At 45.4% G+C, this 27,082-nt stretch overlaps 1 protein-coding gene across 1 annotated transcript in view; it reads right to left on the reverse strand.

Annotated features, from left to right (window-relative positions):
• Window positions 1-27,082, reverse strand: part of WDR49 (WD repeat domain 49) — a 723,235-nt gene that overhangs the window by 367,976 nt on the left and 328,177 nt on the right. The window contains exons 10-11 of the mRNA XM_069618491.1: window positions 17,738-17,853; window positions 1,756-1,886 (exon numbers count right to left, since the gene is read on the reverse strand). Of these exons, the coding sequence (XP_069474592.1) occupies window positions 1,756-1,886; window positions 17,738-17,853 (247 nt within the window). The remainder of the gene's footprint in view (window positions 1-1,755; window positions 1,887-17,737; window positions 17,854-27,082) is intronic.

Below are 27,082 nucleotides of genomic sequence, written 5' to 3' on the forward strand. Positions count from 1 at the left end.
CCCTAGATTAGCGCATATCTTCTCAACAAGACAAAAACTCCACTGGCTACCGATAAAAGATAGAATCACATTCAAAACACTAACCTTGACGCACAAATGCCCTGACTCGGTGGCCCCTGCCTACTTATCAGACAAAATCACAATACCACACCGCACAAGATTCACAAGAACTGCCTACTTACACCTCCTCGCAACCCCCAGATTCAAGCTCCAAACAGCAGGCGGTAGTAGCTTCCCCACTATTGCCAGCAACCAGTGGAACACCCTGCCGGTCCTCATTAGAGCACAAGAATCCTTCTGGCTTTTCTGTAGACAACTCAAAACACACCTCTTTACTCAAGGACTGGATAATTAATGCCCCTCACTCATGTCTGCTAAACTCATCGAACCACTACCAGCCTTCCTTGTCCTGCCAAATGTAATGTAACTATGTACAAATCTGTATCAATAATAATGCATTTGAACTGTATATACTATACCTTGTTTATATGTAACCTCTGCAACAATTGTAACTTTTTGCAAGAAAGCGCACAGGTGCCTTCGGGCTTGGCGCGCTAAATGAGCATCAAAATAAATAAATAAATACATACATACATACATACATACATACATTGTTAAGACAAATGAAGATTTGGAGATTACAGCCAATGCTCCGGGCTGGCAGGTATTACTCAAACTGGTGATGAATCTTTCAAATATCGCCTCATGATATGATATATTTTATTTATAGCAGGCCCATACACAAGTGTTTCAAAGCATGACGAGGCAAGGGAGGGGTACAAGGGAGGACAGCGATCTTACTAGGCCCAGTGACATTGAGATCGCGCAAGTGCAGGGGGAAAGTGCAAGGGGCGGGGGAGGAGTGGAAAGTGCTGAACAAGGGATCAAAGCAAACAGTGTGCCGGCAAGTGCAAGAGTTAAGCACAGACAACGGGTGTTTGATAAGTGCATGTAAGGGAACTGTAGAGTTACAGATACAGACCCAAGTGCAAGGGTTGCCAGGAGGCAGTGCGGGTATGCAGCTGGGTGGACAGGGACCTGGGCCCGAAATCAGAGAGTAGCCAGGTGCCCAGTGCCATATCTACCTTGTTCTTATTCTATGTTCTCCTTGCCCTTTCCTTCCTGTTTCTGACCTCCACCCTCACTTTGGCATGAAAGGTTACCCAGAAATGTTTTAAGACAACCTTATGAGCACAGTGCTACTGACAAAAAAGTATGGAATTTAAAATGGCTCGAATTTTTAAACAAAACACAGAAAAACTAATTATGGTTCATGATCGCCTGGGATATTTATATCAATGACTAAAAAGAAAATGCTGCATGGGCTAAAATCAACACGTGTTGCATACCTTTACTATCGAAGTGCATGGCGAGATGGAACATAGAGGGAGGACATTGTTGTTCATGTGCACACAAAACGTATTGCCAAGTCTAAGTACACATGCCCAGTTTCATCTCCCAAAATCAATCTGATAATTTGCTCTTGAAGTCGATCCAGTGGCGCGTCCAGGGAGTGGCCTGAGGTGGCACGTGCTACTCCTGGAATCTGACTGGCCACCCCAGGTTCCATCCCATTGTTCTAAACTATGATCATTATGTGTGTGCGCGCTCTTACTTCATGCCACTGCCACGCCTGCTTAAGTCAGTGCCCCACTTGGGCCACCCCAGTCAATGGAGGCTGGACACGCCACTGAAGCGATCATGCTATACAACGAATACGGTTTTGATGTGGAGTGGAACTGATTTATTGGTTACCTGTGACCAAACTCTGTGGAGGCAAAAATGCTGCACAGAGGATGTCATCCTGGTGCTGCACTCCTCCTTTCCACTCTGCCGGCTGCACAAAAAACTGCGTCAGAGTGTTCATTCGGAAGACTGTAATTATCCTGGCGTGAGACAAGAAACAGACAGAAAAAATGATTTAATACTTTGATTGCGCACTTGCCGCTGAACGGGTTCTTGTTCTCTGAGAATATGTTCTTTTTATAGGCGAAATAATGGCAACGGCATCGACTAAAACCATCGCGTGGCGAGGCTCCCTCGACAGTTCATAATGAGCCTCATTTCCATATACTCAAATCTTGCATGAATATATTGTATTACAACAAAAATTACAGTGGCGCAGCTCTAAAATGGAGGCAGTCTTTGCTGGGACTCAGTGGCGGGGGCAGGTTTTGAAGTCAGAGGGGCGAAGGGCGCTCGCTTGGTCATCAGTCAATATAATGGGCCTCATTACAACCCTGGCGTTAAGGTGTTAACGGCGCTGTAAAAGGCTGCGGCGCCGTTAAACCCTTAACGCCCGATTCACACTTTAACGTCTGCTTTTTGCAGGCGTTAAAGTCCAACCCGCTAAGGGACCTTGGTGCTAATTACGGCACTGTAATTTACAGTGCCGTAATTAGCGCCTTCCCCATTCCCATTGAGCCCTGTGGACCAAAAATGGGAATGGGGAAGGGGCCATGGTGAATGGGGATTTACCGCCCCGCCAACCTTGGAATGGGGCGGTAAATCCGCCATCCACCATGGCGGAATCCGGCATGGACTATGGTGCTAATAGCACCATGGTCCGACGCCAGGGTTGTAATGAGGCCCAATGTCTAATATGCAGATCACAGGGGCCCAAAGAGATGAGAAAAGAAGCCATGGTGGGGGGAGGGGACAATACCTCCCAGTCACACTGGTCGGACTACTTTTGGGTAGTTGCATCAAAACTCCAAAAAAGCCTGCCACATCTATAGCATTAGGAATTAAATTAGCAGGAAATGGTTCCAGGGGCATTAAAAGTGTGCCATTCTGCAACAAATGTGTTGGTGTCAAATGTGTATCCTTAATTGTAGATTCTTTTTTTAAAACCTCCATGTTTAAATATAAAGGTTTTGAACTGTACACAAAAAATGTTCATCACACAATATCCTACAGTTTATTTGAGCACAGCGAGCATCACAAAAAAAGCAGATATCCATATTTACAGAACCCCAAAAAAGCTTTACTATGTCCACACGTTTTGCAGCAATCTCTTAGCTTCCTTATGGCGATACAAGAAAAGATCACCTGATCCCTGGCATGGGGGCTCATCATGAGTCTTTTGGTATATGGTAAAAGTGGCAGTAACTGAATTATCGTGACTTTTGCTGTCGATCTAGAAAAGTAGACACCCCTCGATCATAAGGCTATGTATTATGTTGGCCGAAGACCAACCGTCTCATGCATCAAGTATTAGAAATATATAGCCATAAGCTTGACTAAGGTGCAGCCATTTTGAAGCGACTGAAATCGCCATTTTGTTTTTCTCTAACATTTGCTTTTTGCCTCATGTAAAACTGCTTTGCTGAAATGTTATTTTGCTTCACTGGTGGACAATGCAAGGCCGCGAGTGGCATGTTGAAACATAACGCAGTAACTCAGACAGAAATGTCCAGGCAGGGCATTCTAATCAGTACAGCATGTGCCAGCTAGTCTCGGTAAGCACAGTAGAAATGCTAGAGCGAACATTAAATGACTTGAATTATGCTCTTATTTGCGGCCCCCCTTCTCTGAGCCCGGTACGGCACTGGAGAGCAAGTTGACCCCCCAGCACACAAATAGAAACTAGGAGATAGCAAGGCCTGGAATGTGTCTCTCCCTACGCACAGCTTGCTTGCAGAAAACAGAAGCATTGTGTTCTTTAAAACACAGACTTAATGTCTGTGGGCTTACAAAATTGCAAACTGTTACACAATGAATGTTTGAAGGTGTCAAACTCGTCACCATTGTCAATCATCATGCCTAGTTCAAAGGAAATGCAATAGGGGCGGTATAAGTTGTGACACTACTGATTACTAGATGCTTGTTTTGTATATATGTAACTGTTGTATCCCCCGAGGTCTGATAGACAAACGTCGCGGGGCGTGGGACCAGTTGGCCAACTGAGACTATTTGTTTTGCAATAAACACTAGATTTTGGGAATACAACCTCGTGTCTGGCGTATCGGTATCGGTTTGTGTGTGGTGATTGTGCCTTGTTTCCACAAACGAGGGTCCCTCAGGGGCCCCTTCATTGCCATACTGCCTAATAAAGAGTCAGTGATAACTCCACTGGTGGAATTAGCCTGTAGTATTAGCGCCGGCGGAATTACCACCAACAAATGGCAGAATTAACTCCCATGGTAATTCCGCTGATGGAATTACCACTGAGATACAAAAACGGTATTTCCACCGGTGGTCGGTCAAAAGACCGAAAAAAAAATCTCGAAATACAATAATCTCGAATCCAAAATCCCGAAAAAAAAAAAGTCGAATTTTTTATTTATTTAATTATATGCTTTTTTGGGGTCAGGTAAGTAAAAAAAATGGGTTAAAATAAAAAAAAAATAGAAAAAAGGGGGGTTGGGGGGGGGGGAACCCCCCCATTTCGAACAAAAAACGTCATTAAAAAAAAATTCGACTTTTTTTTTTCGAGATTTTGGATTCGAGATTATTGTATTCGGGATTTTTGTTTTCGGTTTTATGACTATAAACCATTTCCACCATATCACAAGTTGGAATACTTCTGAAATAACCCCTTAATGGGCAATATTACTGTAGAAAACACAGTGCAGTTATTTCCACCTTTGGAGATAAATGCATACAGGTGATGGAAATGAAGCTACAGGTGCACCCAATCCACTGAGGAAGGGCACATAGGGCCCACACCTTCCCCAAACACACCTTCCAATACCATGCTGCCACTAGCTGTTGCTAATTGGGACATGAAGCTGCTCCTGCTCCACATTGAGCTGTACAGGCTGGAACAGCAGCACAGGGTGCAGAGAGGAGGGTGAGACGCTATGCAAGGCGAGCGCCCATACCCCAGGTCAGGCCCTCACTCTGGACCTTAACTGACAACCAGCTGATCACCCTGTCCCTGCTGAACATGGAGGTCATAGCTGAGCTGCTCACCCTGATCCATGATGACATAGGAAGCAGGATCAACATCAGCACAGCCCCCCCCCCCTGCCGAAGCTTGTGTTTGTCCTGCATTCCTTTGGTACTGGCACCTTCAAGAACACCCTGCATGGCATGTCCCATCCTACATTCTCCAATGTGCTTGTGCAGGTGCTGAGAGCACTCCTGCACCATGTCTCCCGGCACATCTCCCTGCCCACCACCCTGACAAAGGAGAATGACATAAAGGCATGTTTAATGAAGTAGCACACATGCCCACCATGATTGCTGCTCTGTACTGAACCCATGTGGCATTGGTGGCCCCCTAGGCATCTGAGGAGGTACACTGCAAGCAAAAGGAGTACCACTCCCTGAATGTCCAGGTCATCTACGATCATGACCTCCTCATAAAACACTGCTGTGCCCGCTTCCCTGGTGCCATCCAAAATGCCATGGTCCTCTGGAACAGCACACTGCCTGGATACATGGAGAGCTACAGAGGGCAAGGGAGTTGGATATTGGGTCAGTACAAGTGCCATCACACAAACTATTCTCGCACCACTAGTGAATTGCCATGTGAAGGGGGTATTACCACAAATGAAGAATGCATGCCCTGTCAAGGCCCTGTACATGCAGGAACTGCCTGCCCTCCCAACCTGCACATGACAGCCTACAACCTACAGGACTTGCACATGATTGACAACGCTGCAATCAGTCACCAATGCACATTGCCCCAACAGGCTAGCAATTCACACACAAAGGACTACAGGCACCACAATGCAGCATTGCACATCCCTATACATGGAACGACACAGTTCAACACTGCACTAAAAGAATGTAACACTGGCATAAGTAATGCCATGTACTCAGGTAACCATTAATGTGAAGCCATGATGGAATAGACACAGACAACACAGACCTGCACAAGTACAACTAATCATCCATCAGGGCACATGCTTGAGAGCAATAAATAGGCCCAACAAAGGCACCATGGCAATCTGCCATGTCAATCACAGTCCCATAGACACTGAAAGCGATGAGCGCTGGCCACTAGCTGTGTGTATGGTGTTTCACGACAGAGCAAATTGTCCCCCAAAGTGAATGACTTCACATGCAAGTATTGTCATGGTAAATCATGTTGTGTGACAAAACTTCTAAAATGCATACACAGACTGCCTATCAACATTCTGTTGTAAAAGGCAACACATCCACAATGCTCTCTGACTGATACCTATGACCTTTGCCCTTGCAAGTGACTCTGGATAAACACTGACTACCATGGCTGATGACAACCGTGTGGAATCCACAGGCGCCAGAGGAGGTGGTATACAATGCGGCACAAGTCCAGACCAGGCTCTACATTGAGCCTACCTTCGGCCTGTTGAAGGCTTGTTTCCGGTGCCTAAACCAGTCTAATGGGGCCTTAATGTACAGGCCAGAGAAGGTCAGACAAATTGTTCTTTCCTGTTCCATGCTGCACAACATTTGCCTAATGCAGAATGTCCCCCGGCTCCTGATGAGGACATGCCCCCCCGGAAGAGGAGGACTCACTACCTGCAGGTATTGTGATGCCACACAGTGGGCAGGAAGCGGGTAGGGATGGACATCTTGTTCAACAAGAACTGAGGGCCATTTCTTTTGAGCACATTGCTATGCACTTGCTACGCACATCTGTATATCATCACGTAATGAATTACGCACATGCACGCAATAAGGAATGTCACCCCCTCCCTTGTGAAATCTGATGACATGTGTGTCATTACAGTCACTTCTGATGCCTCTTGGCCTTGGTAGCCTGCTCCAGCAAGTTGGGTGTCGGTGGTGCTTGGAGCGGTGCCTTGGGATGCTGGGCTGGGATCCCTCTATGGTGGTGACTGAGGTGGAGAGCACAGATGCCTAGCCCTGGATATGCTGCAGAATCAGCATTTTGCAGGAATTGAGGGACTCAGCAAAGGCCGATATACCCTCTGTATGTCCCTAATCTGCTGCCCGACCGTGGTGATGGCAGCGATGGCCTGGCAGAGGAAACGAGTAATCCTGCGGTACATTCCCTGCAGGCAGTCCCTCATGGCTTGCATGTCTTCCACCTGCTGACCTGCCAGTGTTTCCAGTGATGCCTGGCGCTGCTCGATGGCATCCTGGAGTACACAAATGGATTGCATGTCGTGTTGAGGCACAGCTGGTGGGCTGTGTTCCTGTTCGGTGGATAATTACATGCTGTCAGTCATCTTCCATACATGTGAGTGGGCTTGCAAGACCATTGTGACATTGGGTTTGTTCTGCATACACACATTTTGCATGAATGGCACAGGTGGTTATAGGCCAAAGAGTGCAGCTACTGCTAGGTGGAGGCACTGCCTTCTGAGGGTGCCCACGGTGCATGCATGTGCAAGTTGCCTGTTGGCCTGCCACGCTTGTTGTTGTGGGAGCGCTGAGGGTTCACTTGCTAACATGCACTCTTATGGTATACATGGGTGCTTCTCATGTTTCCCGAGCCCATGTATTCCAAATGAGTGATTTGGCAGCGAAAACCGTTATGTTTACACTATGACGTAAGGAGCTCTCTTAATCCAAATGTTTGTCATTTGCACTGCAGATTGCAAACATAAAGGGCAAATGATGGCATACAAGCATGTATCCCGCCTTTTGCCCTTCACGTGTGCACTCTGAAGTGCAAAGTGAGTAGATGCTGACTGGCAGGCTTGCATACCAGGCAGCGTTTACTTTGGTTTGTGAGTACCGCTTGCCATGCTTCCATGGCAGGGAGCTTATACAATGGATCCCTATGGGGACCGCCTGCTTTATGCTGATGTATGAAGCAGGCAGACACCATAGGGATTGCCAGCATCTGAGCTGAAATGTTAATCCATGCCGGCGTAGATGCATTAGCATTTGAATGGCGGAGAGGAAGGAGGTAGTGGAAATGCAAGTTGCGTTCAGTCCCTCCACTCCATCATACAAATGATGAGACATGATGTAAATGAATGACGACAAAGCCTTATGCAAGGCTGTTATGCCATTCATTGATGTTATAGGGCCTCGTTACGAGTTTGGAGGCAGCCATGGAGCTATTAGCTCCATGGCTGTCTCCAAACTGGGCTCCATTACCGGGTTCCTGCGATGGGGACTTACCGGGTCATTCCGACCCGGTAAGTCCTCCTTGCAGGAACCAATCCCCATTCCCATTTGAGCCCCCATAGGGCTCAATGGGAATGGGGAGGGAGGTAACAACGGGCACATTACAAGTGTCCCGTTGTTACCTCCCTCTTCCCCTTGCGGGACCCGGAAAAGATGTCTGGTTTTACCAGATGTCTGATCCGTGTCCCGTGAAGGGAACCTCGTAATCAGCCCTGACGGAATGAAGGGGGCCGGTCCCGTACCGGCCCCCTTCATTCCGTCAGCACAAGCCTCGTAATGAGGCCCATAGTCTCTTGATACATGAGCTCCTTCATGTCTTGGTGTGCACATTTGAAGTATGGTGCATGTGCAATGCTATATTTTCCCACCTCCCCGGGCACATGAGTGCACTCACTGTGCATTCGCAATGATTGCCATGTGTTTTCCCATTCCCTTGCTAATTATGTCCATCTTTACAGAAGGATGCATGTTTTTGCCGAGTGCATTCACATGTTAGTGGGGTCTGATGGAATTACTACTATAGCCGTGGCTTGCTGCTGCAGCCTCTGCACTCCCAAGCCCCTCCATGTGGAGGACGGACCTGACCTTCTCCTTCCAAGGTGTGAGTGGGAGGTGTTCCACAGTGCCATCGCTTGTGGCTGCATGGTCCCTCCTGTTAAGGGAAATGAGGCTGCAGAACCTGGCCTTTGGTCATTCCAGAGTTTTCAGCATTCTTGGCGTTATGTTCTGCCAGATCATCATTTCCAGTGGTAATACCACCGTCGGCATTACCATTACCACCGAGGGAGAGTGCATGCTCCTGCCATGTTATGATACAGTGGTACTTCTGCCTGACATCACGGCACTAACGGTAATATGACCGAGGCAGAATTACTGCTGTATTATCGTTCAACTCATGATGAGCCCTATGGTGTCTTAACAAGCAGAGTCAATAGACAGGCCTCAAACCCTAGCCCTACTACAGCAGAAGGTCTCCATGTATATTACAGGGCCTGATGTAGCTTATGCAGTAGTTAAGGTTAAATTGCTCAACCCCTAGGATGCACACTTTTGGGCAGCCTATAACTTCGCCCAACCTTGACGAATCCTCATGAAACTTTGCACAAATAGTATATGGCCCCCTGTCAGATTGATTCTGCAGTTTGGTGAGGTTTTGTACAGGGGGGCCAAAATGTGTGTTTTTTTTCCATAGATGCAATGGAAATTTCTTTTGCTCACGTATACAGGCCAAACCACTGGATGGATTATCACCAAATTTACGCCAGGAGCGGCGGCTTGGTCCTGAAAGCATGCTTTTGTGAATTTGGTGTAAATCCGTGCAGTAGTATTTTCTGTTCGGTCCATGGACGGGCCTCCGATTGGTCTGGAGGGCAGCGTGAGGTCCGCGGACATCGAACGTGCTAGCTGATTGGATGGTGGAAAACGTGAGCTGCGTCAAAATGTTTCAAACGTCCGCCATGTTGGATTCACAAACAGTGCCCATAGTCCATGGACATCACGGTAAAAACATATTAAAAAACACACCATTGCACTTGTCAAACTAATAAAACAATCTATGGGGAGGTGTGGGGTGATGAGGATGGGATGGGATATGGCCATAAAAAGCCCCAAAACAGGTGTTTTTTCATCTCCTAAGTCTGCAAACAGATCGAAACAGCCCTGTGATGTTCGCGAATATCTCAGATGGTCGGTGCATCCATACATATTTTTGCATCACAGGGTTGGTGAAAAGCTGTTTTTGGATGGCATATAACTTTGGCACCACTAAATGAAACTGTCTGAAATTTTATGATATCATTCTAGACATGGTCAACATTAGAGGGGCGTCCCAAAATATTTGCAAGGCTTATAAGTTTGGTGCCGTTTCACGAATCTGCACAAAACTTTGCAAAAAAGATGTAACACCCAGATTTGAATGTTTTTTCAAAGTTTGGTGGGATTTTGTGCCGAGGTGGCAAAACTAGAGGGGGGTTCAACCTTTTTAGATGGCTTATAACTTTGTTGCCGTTTGACGAATGTGCACAAAAGATTTTTGAAAGATTGTAGGCCAAACCTTGAATTTTTCTGCAAAGTCTGAATGGATTTGGTCAACTGAGAGCTAAGTTATATAACTATTTTATGCACATACATTTTGACACTTTTCAAAAGATAAAGCATGGATGGATTTGCAGGAAAGTTCTGAAGGAGCATTGGCAAGAACCTGTAAGCATGGGTTTGCAAATGTTTCAGTGTTTTTTTTTAAAATAGTATCATAATGTAGGTATAAAAATAGTGATATACCTTTGGTGACTAAGGTATAGCCAGTGGCCAGGGGCAGTGGACAGATTGTCCGAGTCCTGGCCAAAGGCTACTGGCCATGACCACGAAGGACTGGCAATGGGGTTAACGTGGGCACGGTCACCAGGTACTGGCTATGTTTTTCAAAATCGGGATAGGTTTGAATCGGAAAATAATTTCTCCCTGTGGCAAAAATTCGGTCTGTGGCTACAGCCCAAAGTGCTGCATCGGATTGCATCAATAGATTGCCGTGACTATTGCTGCATACAATCCGAGACAATGCTAAAAAACAGATCATTACCAATAATGCCAAACCAGGTACCCACCGGGTCACAATGCCACACTTTGAAATCATTACCCACCCTTATTTGCAATCAAAGTGGGATAAGATATTGGAATTGGATGCCGGACTCATTTCCACAACCTCGCAGCAATGACTGGCCCACAATCCACATGCCTTGAGAAAGACCCTAGAGAGTCGAATTACTTGTCGGCTGACTTCTTACAATAATGATGGCATCAAGAATGGTTTTGAAGACTGCTTCATTACAACAATAGTTACTTATTGAATAACCCAGTGCTGACGTTAACATGGCTCACTCTCCTTTTTGAAACATAACAATTGAAGAAGGAAGGGCACCTTCACAAAAGAACCCCATCACTACCAGCAGGGTAATCTGTTTAAAGTACTAGATGAAGCGCAGTGATCTACCCATTCTACCACGCTGCTATTACTTGATAATCATGTACTCGGATTTGATTATTGGGGCATGCATCATTGCCGAACCCTAGGTTTGAATGGGAAGAAATATTCTGCTTGCGGCTACAGCCTGAAGTGCTGTACTGAATGACAACAAACCTGCATGAGAAGCATCAGCAAGGAACTGAAATCATGGTTTTGCAAATCTGTGTTGTGTTTTATTTTTCCAACGTGTCCAAATGTAAGCACAACAAATAGTGATTTAAGTTTGGTGCATGCACAATGGGCCTGTCCCTCGGCAAAGCCGATTGCCTACTCTGAGTTAATTATTGGGGTATGCAGCATGGCCCAAGATCTAGGATGAAATGGGAAAATACATTCTGCTTGCGACTGCATCCGGAGTGCTGAACGGGATTGCAGCAAACTTGCACGAGGAGCATCAGCAAGGACCTGAAAGGATGCTTTTGCAAATGTGTCATGTTTTTTATTTTTTTGAAAGTGTGGAAATGCACATACAAACACTTGTGATATAACTTTTCTGCCATGGGCAGTGGCATAAAAAATAGTGATACGTTTTGTGCATGGAGAATGGGCCTGGCCCTTGGCAACAACAAATGCATACTCTGATTTACGTATTGGGGCATGCGGAATGGCCGAAGCTACAGGTTTAAAAGGGGATAAAAAATCTGTGTGCGGTTGCATCCCGGAGTGTTGGACGGGATTGGAGCAAAGTTGTGTGAGGAGCATCAGCAAGGACCTGAAAGGCTACTTTTGGAAATCTGTCCTGTGTTTTACTTTTTTGAAATTGTCGAAACTTAAGGACAAAAAATAGTGATATAACTTTTGTGCCGTGGAAAGAGGGCCTAGCAAAAACAAAGAGGTGATGGCTGGAAGGTTTAGAATTAATCTTAACCACTGGCAATGCTCTGGGCAACCCTCCAGACCACCGTTCTTCACCTGCCAAGCCATTACAGAAGGGAAAGACCATATGCAAATCAGGCTTGGCCCCACCCCAAAAGGGGCAGTCCAGCCCGAACTGCTAGGCCACATCCCTTCTGCACGAGACCACCAGCATCCCCAAACATGTTTCGCCCTTGTTGGGGCTCATCAGTGAGGAGTAGCTTGGGTCTCTAGGCCCAGCAGGCACGGGACCCACATCTGGGCATACCCGTCCCACTCGGGGTGACATAGCAAAAACAATGAGGTGATGGCTGGAAGGTTTAGAATTAATCTTAACCACTGGCAATGCTCTGGGCAACCCTCCAGACCACCGTTCTTCGCCTGCCAAGCCATTACAGAAGGGAAAGACGATATGCAAATCAGGCTTGGCCCCACCCCAAAAGGGGCAGTCCAGCCCGAACTGCTAGGCCACATCCCTTCTGCACGAGACCACAAGCATCCCCAAACATGTTTCGCCCTTGTTAGGGCTCATCAGTGAGGAGTAGCTTGGGTCTCCAAGCCCAGCAGGCACGGGACCCACGTCTGGGCATACCCGTCCCACTCGGGGTGACATAGCAAAAACAAAGAGGTGATAACTGGAAGGTTTAGAATTAATCTTAACCACTGGCAATGCTCTGGGCAACCCTCCAGACCACCGTTCTTCGCCTGCTAAGCCATTACAGAAGGGAAAGACCATATGCAAATCAGGCTTGGCCCCACCCCAAAAGGGGCAGTCCAGCCCGAACTGCTAGGCCACATCCCTTCTGCACGAGACCACAAGCATCCCCAAACATGTTTCGCCCTTGTTGGGGCTCATCAGTGAGGAGTAGCTTGGGTCTCTAGGCCCAGCAGGCACGGGACCCACGTCTGGGCATACCCGTCCCACTCGGGGTGACATAGCAAAAACAAAGAGGTGATGGCTGGAAGGTTTAGAATTAATCTTAACCACTGGCAATGCTCTGGGCAACCCTCCAGACCACCGTTCTTCGCCTGCCAAGCCATTACAGAAGGGAAAGACCATATGCAAATGCATATGCCTGGCATTCGGCAAGGACAAATGTCTAGTCTGATTCTATTGGGTGTGCACTGCTGCCAACGACTCACATAAGTATGCAGTGCAAAAAATATGTTTGCTAAAGGAGGTTTATAGTTGTTTCATATATGTTAAAAGAGGAATTATCAATAACGCATATATAGTAATGTAACATTATGAAACATTTTTACTTATGAAAACGTACTCAATTGACAGAAAACACTTTGTTAAAGGGATGTTACGGTTCAGATGTACCCCGCCCTTGAGGATCCTCTGCCCCAGCAGATAGCTAGTGGCCTCCCACCTTGCCATCCCTTGGCACTTCCCTCCTGGGCTTCCATGAGTACTTGTCCATCCGTACTGACCCGTTTATTTATGCACTTCTGTGACTGCACAATGCATATGTGCATTTTTTTGTAGAAGCACTATGTACAGTTTTTTGGTATAAGTATGGGAAATGTAGATGCAAAAGATTTGTAGAACATTGTTAAGTGGCAGTTGGTAGGTGGACGTTTAATATGTTGATAGGCTATATGTGTGAACGGTTTAAAGCAGGCAATGAGGGAGTGTTACAAACATAACAGTAAAAAGAGTAGAAGGGCTATTTTGTGTGATTCTGTATATGTGTAACCCAGGTTTTCAAATAAGGTATGAGCTAGACAGGTGAATGCGGAGGCTGTGGATAGTTATAAAGGCAATGGATTATGGTGTTTATTGTATACTAGAGAGAAGATTTTTGGAAAGAAATGTGTTCCTGTGCTTTTTTTTTCTCTAGTATGCAATTGTCCATTTTCCCATTAACATAGTAGAAAATGTGAATTGGAATGTTGGAGAATCTTATTGAATCTAACTACTTTACTGAAAAGTGTAAAGTAGATGGAGTCTATAAGCTTATTTTTCTAGTTCTATTTTTTAACTGTGAAAGGTGGTTCCTGAAGGAACCTTTTTTGATGTTTTTTTTTCTTTTTCAGGAGAGGGCAGAAAGTAATGTGGGGACGGAAATGAGGGAAGGGGCACCAGCCACACATATGGAGGGTCATGTGACCAGGGAAGATGTTGCGTTTGTGTTAAATCTAAGGTAGAGGGCAGTGTTTCTCATGCTCCTTGATTACTGCTTCAAAAGCACATCGAAATTGCTTCCCCTGCAAAGTGGTATGTTGCAGTATATACAGAGTACTGTTGTTTTCAAAAGATATGGATCAACAGGCTCTTTTATTGCTTGCAAGGTAGCTGGTGGGATTTTGTGCCACAGTAGTAGGCTGTGTGTTTACAGCATTGGTTGAGGAAGATGAGATAGAGGCATACAGCCTACTACTTCCTAGAAAGGAACAGCCTTTCCGAGAGCATTGTGGTGGTTGGATTTGATGTGGCGGCGCATGGAGGTGGTCCCATAGGAGTACTACCCAGGTTGTCCGCGACTGAGCACAACGTTGCACTCAGTGCATCAGCGCCTTGGTGTAAAGCACTCTATAAATAAATAAATCAATCAATCAATCAATTTCACTTTTGGTAGCTTGAGCATTTTGTACACAACAGTGGTAAAGAACTGCCACACCCATGATTCTCTCTGGGTGATAGAGTTAGGTACTTCCTCTACCTCATCTTCCTGGTCATCGTCATTGTCTTTTGAAGTATTGCACTTCTGTCGTTGTGTAGGTCCTTCAGGTGGTGGTGGTGGCTCTTGGGGAGGAGGGATCGCAATAGCTGATGCCATTTTTAAGATAAATAGCAATTTTCCTAGTATTCTTCCAAGTTTGTGCTGTGTGCTAGATTGTTCATGGATAATGAGGAAGAATAGTTGTAGGAGCTGTGAAAGGGTAAATTATGAGCTTGAAAGTTCCTAGGTCAGCTGAAAATGCAGTTCCAAACTGTTTGCGAAACATGGACCCATCTGCAGAGTGTGGACGCGTTCACAAACACATCATCATGGCGCACGCGTGCGCGTGGTCATGTGACACTGTCCGAAAAGTCTGCAATGACATCAGACGTTCATTAACATCGGCGAACATAAAAACTGTGGAAAAAGTTGCAAAAAGTGCATAGAAGTGTTCAAAATTATTCTAGAATATGGGTAATGGCAGAGTTTTATGGTAAAACTTTGTAAATTGGAGAAAAATGTTACTATATTGAGTCTGATATTAGTAAGTTGTAGCACATTAGGGTGCACTGGTAAAAACCCATGAAATTCACTGAAAAAACTTTGTTAAAGGGGCATTATGGTTAATTTGCACTAATAAAAACCTCTGAAATTCAATGAAAAAACTTTGTTAAAGGGATGTTATGGTTACAAGTAAAACCAAAAAAATACATAAATTTGCCATTTATGGTAGCTAAGCAACCATACCTCACACCACCACTGTGCTCTGCTAAGGCAAACACCCATTACATGAAAGATGACATCACAAATGTCAGTTCACTCTCCTGCCAGGAATGGAATCAACTTCGTTTACACTCTTCTATATAACCACAATGGTTTCTGTTTAGAAATAACTAAGTTTCCTTTCCTGGTTTACTCTCCTGACAAGACTATACTTCAACTTCATAAAACTGGTTTTCTTCCTGGTTTACTCTACTGCCAGGAATGGGTTTTAATTGCACACAACTCTCAAAGGTTTTCTCTCTTTGTCGTACTGGCAATGTGGGTTCCAGGTTTCCCCAAACCGATGTCCCAGATGACGGGAGTTGTACCCTATTTGCCCCTTTTCCTTTGCTTTATGTGTGTGTGACTTTGTTGGAACCTACAGTGGTCACCAAACAATCCATGTGCACAGTGACTGCCACTGGAACCCACAATGTCACTCACTGCAGAGCTGCGGTGGGTCCCTTCTTCATCACTTAGGGTCCAATATGTCTTTAACTCAATCAGAACTCCAGACACTTCTCCGTTGGACACTTTCACAGAAAGAAACTTTTTTCCTGGAAAATCATCACAAGCAGTATCCCTTGGTTTCTCTGAAAACTCCCCTCTGGCCTAGATAGGGAAAGTGTTTTACTTCCCGGGGACTGCATTTTTCCTTCTAGGTAAAACTCTTTAATGAACTCTTTCAAACTGTTGAAACTATTTCTATTTACGTAATTAAAGTGATACATTTATTTTAAGAAGTTTACTTACCTCATGCTTTTCCTTATATAAACATTATATTTTCACAAATATATAGTGCATGAACATTCCCTCATTTGGTATTTGAGGAAAAGATGTACTTCACTTGTTAATCACACAACCCCACTTGCTTAGAGTTAGGACCAAGCTGCTCTGCCAGGAAGACACATCTAAAGACCCTGACCACAGTGTGTTTGTGTGTGTTAAGGTAATTCAGAACATAGTGTGTCATCTGTGTGTGGGGGAGGAGGGTCAAGTAGAACATATTGTAGACTGTGTGCATAATTTCAATAAAGGTACACTGGCATATGTGTGTGTGTAGCCTATGGTGTAGTCTGTGTTCTAACCACAGCCCGAGGTCTCAAAGATAGTTTTGCTCTTGATAAAGAGGACGAGAGTGCACGTCTGTGCTGGAACGCGGGTGCCTTCTCCCTTAAAGTGGTTGCCGCTGTATTATCTCCCATATTCCCTACTTTCCCTAATCCTCTAACTATTTGGAAGAGAGAGGCCTCTAGTTAATCACTCACAAAGAACACTACAACCAACGGGAAACAAGTTACATTAAAGCATATTCTTGTAAACATCAGTGCCAAATGTTCCCAAACACCTAGACCAAGCACTTGCATCAGCAGATAGTATTTTCTACAAATTTTTGGCTGGGCATATATCTACAATATTGCAACATGCATTATTAACTAGTCAGATTTGTATATTCAGAATATTCCCCATGCTTCTTCAGAATAACTTGATTTTCCACAGACTTCAACACTGATATGCTTTTTCCTGTGAATCTTTTCATCAATATTCTGTTGCAAAGAGGATTGGGGTAGCGGCCTATACTATGCGTGAGGTGGTCTCTCCCCTCAGCTGTACATATACTCCTCCAGAGCAACCCACTTCCTCCTGCTCCCTGTATCCTGGCAACCTCTGCCACCCCAGCATGCGTCGCCTATACCTCATGCCGTGTGGTCTTGCTACATGTAAAGGCTGCATTCCGAGATTCCGTTTGTGATGGGTTCACACTTGACACTGATCAAGGAGACTTAGGCAAGCTGTGTTACGGGAAGGCCCAGGCGTGGCTGCCCTTTATCCCCCTGTACAAGCTCCAGCTCGGTTAGAGCACTAAGCATCAGACACTGTTGTGTGCTAGGTGAGAAGACCTATCTTTGCCTCAGGGACACAAACTTGGGTGGCGGTCACATATCATACAATAGAACCCTTGTATGCGGGCTCTAACAGTTCAATAAAGCATGTCGCCACCAATATTGGTCTCTTAGTGCTGCGCTGACTGTAAGAGTAGAAAGGCTCAATACCAATTCTTGTGTTTGTGACATGCAGCAACATTTCACAAGGTTTGTGTTTTGCGGGCAACATCTTGCAGGGCATTCCAATGAGATCAAGCCTATGTGGCCAAAGGGTCCCACCCCACGGTGTTTAGTAATAGTGTGGTGTTTCCATTAGGAGAGTATTTGCAGAATGCAAACTCTGGGTTGGCACATGCTGCGTGAACACAGAACTGATGAATGGGGAAGCTCTCGGATAAAAAGTTCTGTTATCTTACTTAAAAACAAACCACAGTTATTGATGAGATGTGACCATGACAATAAGTGCATTACCCCAACACATTGTAATATGATGTCCACTGTACCTTTCCCAACCCAGCACCAGAATAGTCCTCTTGAGCACCAGGATCTGGGAGATTTCTGCTGCTTGGTTGCCTCCTGCATTGAGTTTATAGTGGCAATGTCCATTGAAATCCCATATCTAAAAAAAACAGAAAATATGTCTTTCCATCACATACAAGTCACTTAAATAGAGCTGCTGAAAGGGAGAGATATAATCAGAATCATATCCTGTATAATGTTTTTTCTTTACATAATTTCTTTGAGGCGCACATTAACCTGGGATATTTATTTCCATTTGCTTTATTTTGGGGATTTATATAGTCTGGCCCTGGCACGGAAGGGCACCGAAGCGGTTTACTTATCAAAATTGAGATGCATTATATATATTAATTGTTAAATGTTAAAATGTTAAATGTTAAAGGTATTTGTACCGCGCACAGTCACCAACAGAGTTGGTCCCCAGGCGCTCTGGTGGAACTGTAAACGAGAAGTCGGGGTGGGTTAGTAAGGTGAGGAGGGATTAGGATAGTGAGAGGAGTGGTGTTCTGTTGGCAGCTTCAACTCGGTATACACCGGGTGCTGAGCTTTAGTGTGAGTATCGGATCGATGTCAGTCCTCGTGTGCTGTTGGTCCGGCTTATGTGTTGTTGCAGTGTGGTGAAGTGCGTGTGGCTTGTTGTGCGAGAGATGGTTGTGTGAGTTTTTTGAGTCAGATAAGTTAGCAGAAAGTTTGAGCTTTTTGGTTAGTGGGATTATATGACATTTAACATGATACCATTCACAACTCTGTCTACGTGTGGCACCCGCTGGCCTTCACAATCCCATCCAGATGCGGCGCAGCTAATGTTCACAATTCTAAGTGTGGCACATGCCAACCCCCACAATCCCATCCAGATGCGGCGCAGGCCAATGTTCACAATTCCATCCAAGTGTGGCACCTGCTAACTCTCAAAGTCCATCTAAATGTGGCACATGCCAGCATTCACAATTACATCTGTGTGGCATTTGCTAGCCTTTGCAATTCCATCCATGTTTGGCAGATGCTAACATTCACAGTCCTATCCAGATGCGACACAGGCTAATGTTCACAATTCTATCTAAATGTGGCAGTTGCTAACCTTCAAAGTCCATCTAAGTGAGGCACATGGTAACATTCACAGTCATATCTAGATGTGATGCATGCTAAAGTTTGCAATTTCATCTAAGTCTGGCACATGATAGCATTCACAATCCTATCTAGATGCGACACTGGCTAATGTTCATGATTCCATCTAAATGTGGCACATGCTAACATTAACAGGTATGTTTGTATGCAATGCAAGGCAACATTTATAATCCTGTTATGTATAGATTCTAGCTGGTGGTGACAAATATTTCTAAGTATGCATGGTGTAAGTCTATGGCAGTCTTTGTTATGTAAAGGTAAGGTAGAGTGGTAGGGCTTTCTGTAGTAGAGTAATTGCTGTACACCCCACCCATGCCACACTTACAGTTTTTGTTGGTGTCTGTTGACTGCTGGCTTCCCCTGCGGACACCTGCAGACACTTTCTGGAGCCGCCTCTGTGGGAGCCGCCCTTTGCCTTGGGGCCCTTGGCCTGGCTGCCAGGCAGAGGGCTGCCCTGGGAGGGTCGGTTATGGCCAAGGAAGTACCAATCACGGCCGAGGTAGGCGGGATTCGCAAGACCAGGAAGTGGGGAATGCCCGGGAAGGACCACGCTGCACCCTAACGTTACGTGCTTTTTAAAGCACTATCAATCATTTTATGGGGCTGGCAGGGAGCATGTGGGTTAAAGAGGACTCACCTCGCCTGGGGAAATGCAGCGAATTGTGCCGATGCCTTGCTGCTGGTGGGTTTCTTTCCTCTTTGTTGGTAGTGAAATCAGAGGCCAATCAGGGCCCGGGGGAGGCAGGATTAGCAGGACCAGGAAGTGGGGAAGGCCCGGAAGAACCAGGCTGCACCCTAGCGTTATGTGCTTTTTAAAGCACTATCAATCATTTTATATGGCAAAACTGTGCAGGTTACAGATGCACGCCCCTATGTTTACAGAAAACAAGAGGTTCATTGGATGGGAGGAGGGCAAAATACATTGGCTAGGGGGATTTGAGCTTATGGGAAGTTGGAACAGTAGTCCATGGTGATGGGTAGTTGGGGAATGGTTGGGTTTGAAGCATAAGCAAAAGGGTTTTAGTTTGTTCCTGAATGTTAGTAAGGAGGGAGCGAGTTTCAGGGATGATGGCAGGGAGTTCCAGAGTGCAGGAGTATTAGACGGGAAGACTTGTGTCTGCATCTTTCCTTTGCATGTATTTACCCATCTAGGAGCATGACACTGGAGCCGCGGGTTGTACGTGTTTGTCCAGTGAGGTACAGCTTCTTCCTGAAGCAGTCACTTTTGCTGGCATCCAGGGCTTTCAAAGATGCTGCACAGAGACTTGAATTAGATGCAAGTGTGCAGTGGGCATCAGTGAAGATCCCTGAGTGTTGGGTTGATGTGATCAATTTTACACTGACCTGAGATTAGGTGCTGAGGCAAGAAAAACTATTTTGCGCAAGGCAAGGGTAGTGATAGGGAGGCGAGTTAGAAGGGCACTTCCACAATCCATATGCACAATATGAAGACTTGTACAGAGGAGCTACATTTTCTGGTGGCGAGTGGGGGAGATGATCCTCCATAAGAAAGTGAGCTGATACCAAGACACCTGGATTTTATGATTTCTCTTGGAAAAACAGGCCGGTGTCTATGTGGAACTACAGAGAGTTGGCACTGATCTTGACCACTCCCGCCAAGTTTTCACAATTCTGTGTGTTTTGGACAAGGATTTAGGCTGCTTGTGCTCAAGGTACAACACTTGTGTGCCATAATGAGAAGTGAACACAGACGAAAAGCATTAATTCCAAAACAAGGTCACCCCAAATACCCCAGAGCAGTTATTTCCATCCAACACTTTCTCAAACATAGAATGTCTGTTCCAATAATATTGATTCCAAAGGTAGTTCATCTTCAAACATTGCCAATTTGTTTCAAATGGTTGTATATCAAAAATAAAAATCGCTGGCACATGATTTGCACCAAATGTTAGGTGCTTTCTCAAGGCAAAAATAAAGAATTGTATAGCATATGAAAGGTTTTCACATAACGGTTGATTCTGCACATTTGTTATTATATTAAATATCTTTACATTAATTGTCATCTTTGTTGCAGTCCTTCATCACATTACATCATCACAGTCCTTGCCCTTCCTCATAATTCTTCTTGGGCACAGACACTTGAATTCATCAAGTCCTTCATCATAGTCTTTTTATTTTAATGCAGTCCTTCATCACAGTTCTTCCCTTTCCTTTGCCACCATCCCACTTCACCATAGTCCTTCTCCTTCCTCAAAGTCCTTCCCTTTTATCTCTGTTCTTTTCCTTCATCACAGTCCACCGTCATAGTCCTTCCAATTTGTCACACTGCCTCTAACTTGTCAAGGTTCTTCTTCTTCATGACAGTCCTTCACTTTCATAGTTCTTGTCCTTTGTCACAGTACTTCGTACTTCTTTGTATGCCCATCAGCACAGTTCTGCTTCGTCACAGTTTATGTCCTTTATCTGTTCTTCTTCACTGCCGTTGTCTTTCATCAGAGTCCTTCTCCTTCATTATAGTCCTTCGTTCTCATAGGTCTTCCCTTTCATCAGAGTACTTTGTCACAATGCTGCTCAAGTGTAGATTTCCTTAATTGCAGCCTTTTTTATTAGTCCTACTACTTATTCAGAGTCCTTCTTTGTCACAGTCCTTCATAGTTCTTCTCTTTCTTGTAGCCATAGATTTTTGTCACAGTGCTTTTCTTTCATCACAACCCACTATCACAGTGCTTCTCTAACATCACAATCATACACCACAGTTCTCTTCCTTGGAAACAGTTCTGGATATTTATAAGTCCTTCATCAAAGTTTTTTATTAGTACCCGGCGAGAGGGAAGTGGCGGCCTCCAAGCCAATGGGGAGGCTCAGAATGCGGGCATTACCACATGGTAATCCCACTGCCCTGAGCCTCCTCACAGCCGATGCCCGCCATCTCCCCTCACTGTGGAATCAGGTACGTCTTCTGCCCTCCACCCTTGGACCTCTACCCCCTTCCACTAAATTCCCTTACCGCCCTCCCACCCCCACTTACCTTCTTTTTTGTCCATTTCGAGAGCAGAGGTGCTGGAAACACTTCAGTCCCCAGCGCGTCCACTCCTGATCTGCGACAGGCCCTCATGAAAAGGAAGATGGGACTACATGTAGTCCCTTTTACCATGGCAGCTGTAAGGGAGAATTCTACAGAATGGCTAATTTCCCTTACCTACTGAGTTCCTCAGCAGCTTTGCTGGATTTCTAGGGTTTATTTTTTTCACCTGGTAAGAGTGTGAGCCTTTTTTCCCACTCTTACATGTGTTTTGCTGTGTGTGTTTTGCTGTGTGTGTTTACCATTTTTGTGTTCATAGACTGTGGAGCCTCACCTTATCCACAGGCATCATCTTTTTACTGTGTGTTACGCAGCACCTTCACTGCAGTGACACAGGGTTGTCTTTTAGACTTCCCAACTCAGACTCCATTATCTGGGACTGACTACTGTCTCCCAGAACACATAAAGTTGGCATTAACTTTATTAGCCTCTGTAAAACCACAGGCCCAGTACAAACCATCTTACATGGAGTACTGGAAAGGGTTAATACTTATCCCTTTTTGTCTGTTTCTCTTGGAGCATTGTTTCGCTCCCTTTTCATCAAGACTTGGCTGTTGGCAGTGGTAACTACCCTATTTTTCCTTCCGCAGTTATCTTAAATAACCTTGGTATTGTTTAGGCTATCTTGGTAGCCCGAACTTAAACCCGCTAGACCATATATGTTTTATTACGGTTTCAGCTGGATTTATTCGCCATTTCTTTTTGTAAAAGTCTTTCTCGTGTTTTACTCTGTGCGCCAAACCAGGTTTGATTCCTTTGTTCACCGTCTTTTTGCGGGCTTCTACGCAGAAGCCCTCCTTAGGCGCCTGTATGTCTGGGGGGACAGGATGTGAGGGAGGGGTTTAGGACTCCCTGCACAGGATCTCCTTGGAGACCCATGTTGCACTCTGAAATGATTGGCTGTGGTGACTGTCCCGGCGGGACAGCCACCCTGCTGTGTGATTGACAGCCAGGCTGTGTGAATGGGGTAAAACTGTATAAAAAGCCGGTCTCTGGGTCTGGAAAGGCAGAGTCACCACTGCAAAGAAAGAACTGAAGAGAAGCTGACGGAAGAGGACCCCTACCATGGCTGAACCGCCCAGTGAAGCCCTGCTGCAGGTCCAAATCCTCGACCTCAAACGACAGAGAAGATCCTCCAGGAATCCCCTGAGCTAGTGAGACCACCCAGTTCGCCCAAACTGCAAGCCAGGACTCCCTCCTCTGGTTGAATTCGCTGTACAGAGCTGCAGTGGGCCGGATAGCCAGGAAGGTCGGACCCTGCTTGGGTTTTAAGGAGCGCACTTTTTATTTGTTGCTTTGCTCTGCTGCTGGTTTCTTCCCTGATTAGTGCAGGACCCTCCAGTCTTCCTACTTTGTGTCATTCCGACAGTCGCTTGAGGAACCGTGAGGCTGCAGGAACTACCAGGAACATCGGCCTCAGGTACAGCTTCTTCTCCATTTAAAGGTACTGTGCAAATCCAGTTGTGCGTTTTGTTCAGCCGTGGTAAAGGTGTGTGAAACCTTTCACCAATTCGAGGGCTTGTCCTTCTCTTCTCTTTAAACTAACTTTTCTGCTGACCATCTTCGTCCGGAAATCTTGGCAAAAACTTAACCTTGAACTACCCTGAACTGTGTGATCTTGAGAAAAAGACTTTTGTCCTATTGACTTTGGCCCTAAGTCTATTTGATCTGATTCCATTACTGTAGTTCCCCTTTCGAGATTGCCCTGCTTACCTACCTGTTGGTGCTGCTCAATTTTAGCCTAACTTTGTTTTTCCCTCCCTTTTTCAATTGCTGGAGTGCCATTTTGCTCACACTTCGTTTTGAGTTTAAACTTGTCCAGAATCTATGGGGAGTGGTGTGGTGTATTGGTAACGTGATTTTTCAACTGCTTTACTTTAGTGAAATGTTATACAATTGATGTGTAAATAAATGTATATTCTTTTACTCAGAAACCTTGAGTCAGTGACTTTTTGAATCATAGTAATTTCCGTCCTTTGTGTAACTATTTGATACTGCTCACTTACTTTTTGAAAAAAAAATGTTATTCTTGTCTTTTAACCAATAAAGGTTTTTACAAGTCACCTTGCGTGGTTGCAGTTAGTGTTTTATTGTACTTTTGTCACCACTTATTTGAAGAGAACGATGAAGAATGGGAACCGCAATCTGTCTGGCAGACTTTGTTCATTGTAGTTTTGCCCAGCATGGGCCAGGAGTGCAGGGGAAGTAGCAGTGTAATTGCGATGAAGCCGATTTCTGGTTATGTTGAGTCTGGTGATGCCCTTGGGATATTGATTTTTTTTAGGGCTGTATCCAAGAGTTTTACTGACGTCATGGTCCATCTTGTGGATTCCCCGGCTATTACCCGACTCCAACCAGTTTCTTCATCTGTCGCAGATGGATAGGATATGAGTGGTGAGAAGTATGCCTCTCTCTCCTTGCTCAATTGGGGACAGGTCGTAAGCAGTTTCTGGTTGATCTTTGCTTTCGCATAGCCGACAAAGATTTGAAGTGGCCAGAGATCTGATGGTTAAGACTTCCCTGGTGTGTAGCAGGTTTAGTCAGGCTCTCATAAAAAGTTTTCTCAGAGTTATGTCTGGGAATTTTTCACAATACTTCAGCGTTTTATTTAGCTTGTTGTACACAGGTGGCAGGTGCATTAGTAGCTTATTAGCTAGGGCTTTGTCATTTGTGGAGATCCAGTCTTGGAGCTCAATCTTGGTTTTCACTCTTACCGGCTTGCTGATCAGCTGTTCTTCGGTGCAGACTAGTTCCTCAGGTTTTCCTTGGAGAATTCTTATCCAATTGTTGAGTGGTTTTCAGGCACCGTTTTTAATTTCCACCACAATCACCTGGTACACTGGGAGGGTGTTGGGCTGCAGAATCTTTCTGTACAATTGCATGGTGCTCTGGTCCACCACTGCCGCTAGAGAGAGAAGGCCCAGTTCTCGCCGAATTGCAGCCATGGAGGATGATTTGGGGAGACCCATGACAGATTTCCACAGGTAGCCTTCTAATTGCAACCAGATTGATGCAGGCATACTTAGGGAGGCGTTCATTCCATAAGTCATAGTTGGGACGACTTTAGACTTGTAGAATTGTATGGCGGGAGTCAGTGAAAATTTGCCGAATTGTTTGTCCACTTCTCTGGTTTGGGCTGTGAGGTTTCTTATTTTTTCCCATAGGCACATTTGCATGGAGTTTTCTTTTAGCGAGCTGTCGATCCATATGCCGAGATATTTATACTCATTGACCACTTCGATCTTAACGTTGTCCAGGTACCAGGCTTGGGCTTCTTTGTTTTTTTCTTCCTTCTTGTGTGTGGATTTGGAGAGAAGCAGGACCTTAGTTTTTGATTTGTTGATTTCGAGGTTATTTCTTTTCATGTATCCTGACAAGTTGGTTAACTGACGTTGAAGTCCAATTTTAGTGTGGTCCAGTAGGATCAGGTTGTCTGCGTACCACAGTCTTGACACACTGTTCTTGCCTATTTTTGGCAGGAAGTATCTGATGTTATTCTCTGAGGCTTGGAAGTCTCCAAGAAACGTGATGAACAATGCCGGGGCGAGCGGGCACCCTTGCTTGACCCCTCGTTCCGAGTATATGCTGTCCAAGAGCAGGCCTTGTTGGCTGAGGCGTACACGCAGAGATGTTTTTGTGTGGAGTGCCATGATCGGGTCGAGTATTGCTGAGGGGCATTTTCGACGTTTTTAATTTGGACCACAAATTGCTGCAGTCGACCTTATCAAAGGCATGCAAGAGGTCCACTAGAGCCAGGTACACCTTGGGAGCGCCTGACTTAACTTTTGATTTTATAATATTTAGGAGAAGTAGGTTGACTGCTGTGCTTGCTTCTTTTAGAAATCCTGTCTGTAATAGGTCAGCACTTGGAGAATTTCTAGCCCCTTTTTGGAAGTGCGACAGCAACAGCGTTGCGAAAATTTTGCCAATGATGTCTAGAAGTGCAATGGGCCTGTAGTTGGCTGGGTCTTCTCTGCAGCCTTTTTTGTAGATTGGGACGAGGACGGCTTCTGTCTATGATGTTGGGATTAGTTTAGATTTTTCGCATTGTCTGAAGATTTGACTAATCACAGCCGCCCACTCTTCTGGATGTTTTTTCAGGTCGATGTTCGTGAGGCCGTCTGGGCCTGGGGCTCTCGAGGACTTGAGTTTAGTTATGGCTCTTGTGATGTTACCTTCGTCTGTCAGGGATACCCAGGGTTCCCGGCTAAGCTGTTTGGTGGTTTCTTCCAAGAGTGATGGGCCCTTGAACAGGTCTGTAAAGAAGCTGACCCATTCTGATTCCAGAACGGAATTTGAGAGAGGGATTACTTTCTGGCCCTTTGTGCTTTTAAGAAGATTCCAGAAATCTCTAGATTTTTTTGTGGCCAGGGTTTTCAGCATGGTTTCTGCATTGTTCTGGTACAGCATCAGTCTATGATGTTTGATCCAAGACTTGCTGATCATGCCCCCTTGTAGTATGCGGACCATGCCTCTTCTCTTGTCGGGCCTGTGCTGTTCTTTTCAGGTTTCTCATTTGACGGCGTTGGCATACGACCTGGGAATCGAAAGTGTGTTTGTTTGCCTGTGACTTCAGCTTACTTCCGGTGAAACTGACCCTGTGGGCCTCCAGTAATGGTAGGTAATCCGGTCTCTGGATGTTCGGAGTCAGAGCCTGAGATTCTGGCGCCGCAATTCGTTTTTCCTTTATCGTTCGTACATTGTGAAATGTTAGGCGCAGCCGGGTTTGCTGTTTGTTTGGTTCAACTGATGCAGAGTAGATTGTTTTTTCCGGGACGGCCTCCCCACAAGACATCATCAGGAGGTTGCGGTCGCTTTCTTTTGTTCTCTGGACCTACTGCTCACTTACTCTTGAGATAAGTCTGGCTGCTCAGCCATCACTACCACTTTTACTGTGTAGTAGAGGCTTGTACCAAAGGTGAATTTGTACTGTCACTTGTAGTCTTAATTGTGTGTGGTGTTAACATAAATTCTGTTCCGAAAAGCCAGAGCAGAACAGAAAATAAATGCCTTTAGTACTCCGTCTAACTGGCCGGGGTACTAATGGCAATAAGCCCCTTGCTGCGGGCCATTACCGCATACGGTAATGTTCCCAGGGCCTTCATTGAGGCCCTTGCTATGCTCGGGCCTGTAACTATGGGCCCAGGGGCATTATGTTATG

The sequence above is a fragment of the Ambystoma mexicanum genome, chromosome 10 (assembly GCF_040938575.1).
Source record: "Ambystoma mexicanum isolate Mex_15411 chromosome 10, UKY_AmexF1_1, whole genome shotgun sequence".
Taxonomy (NCBI): domain Eukaryota; kingdom Metazoa; phylum Chordata; class Amphibia; order Caudata; family Ambystomatidae; genus Ambystoma; species Ambystoma mexicanum.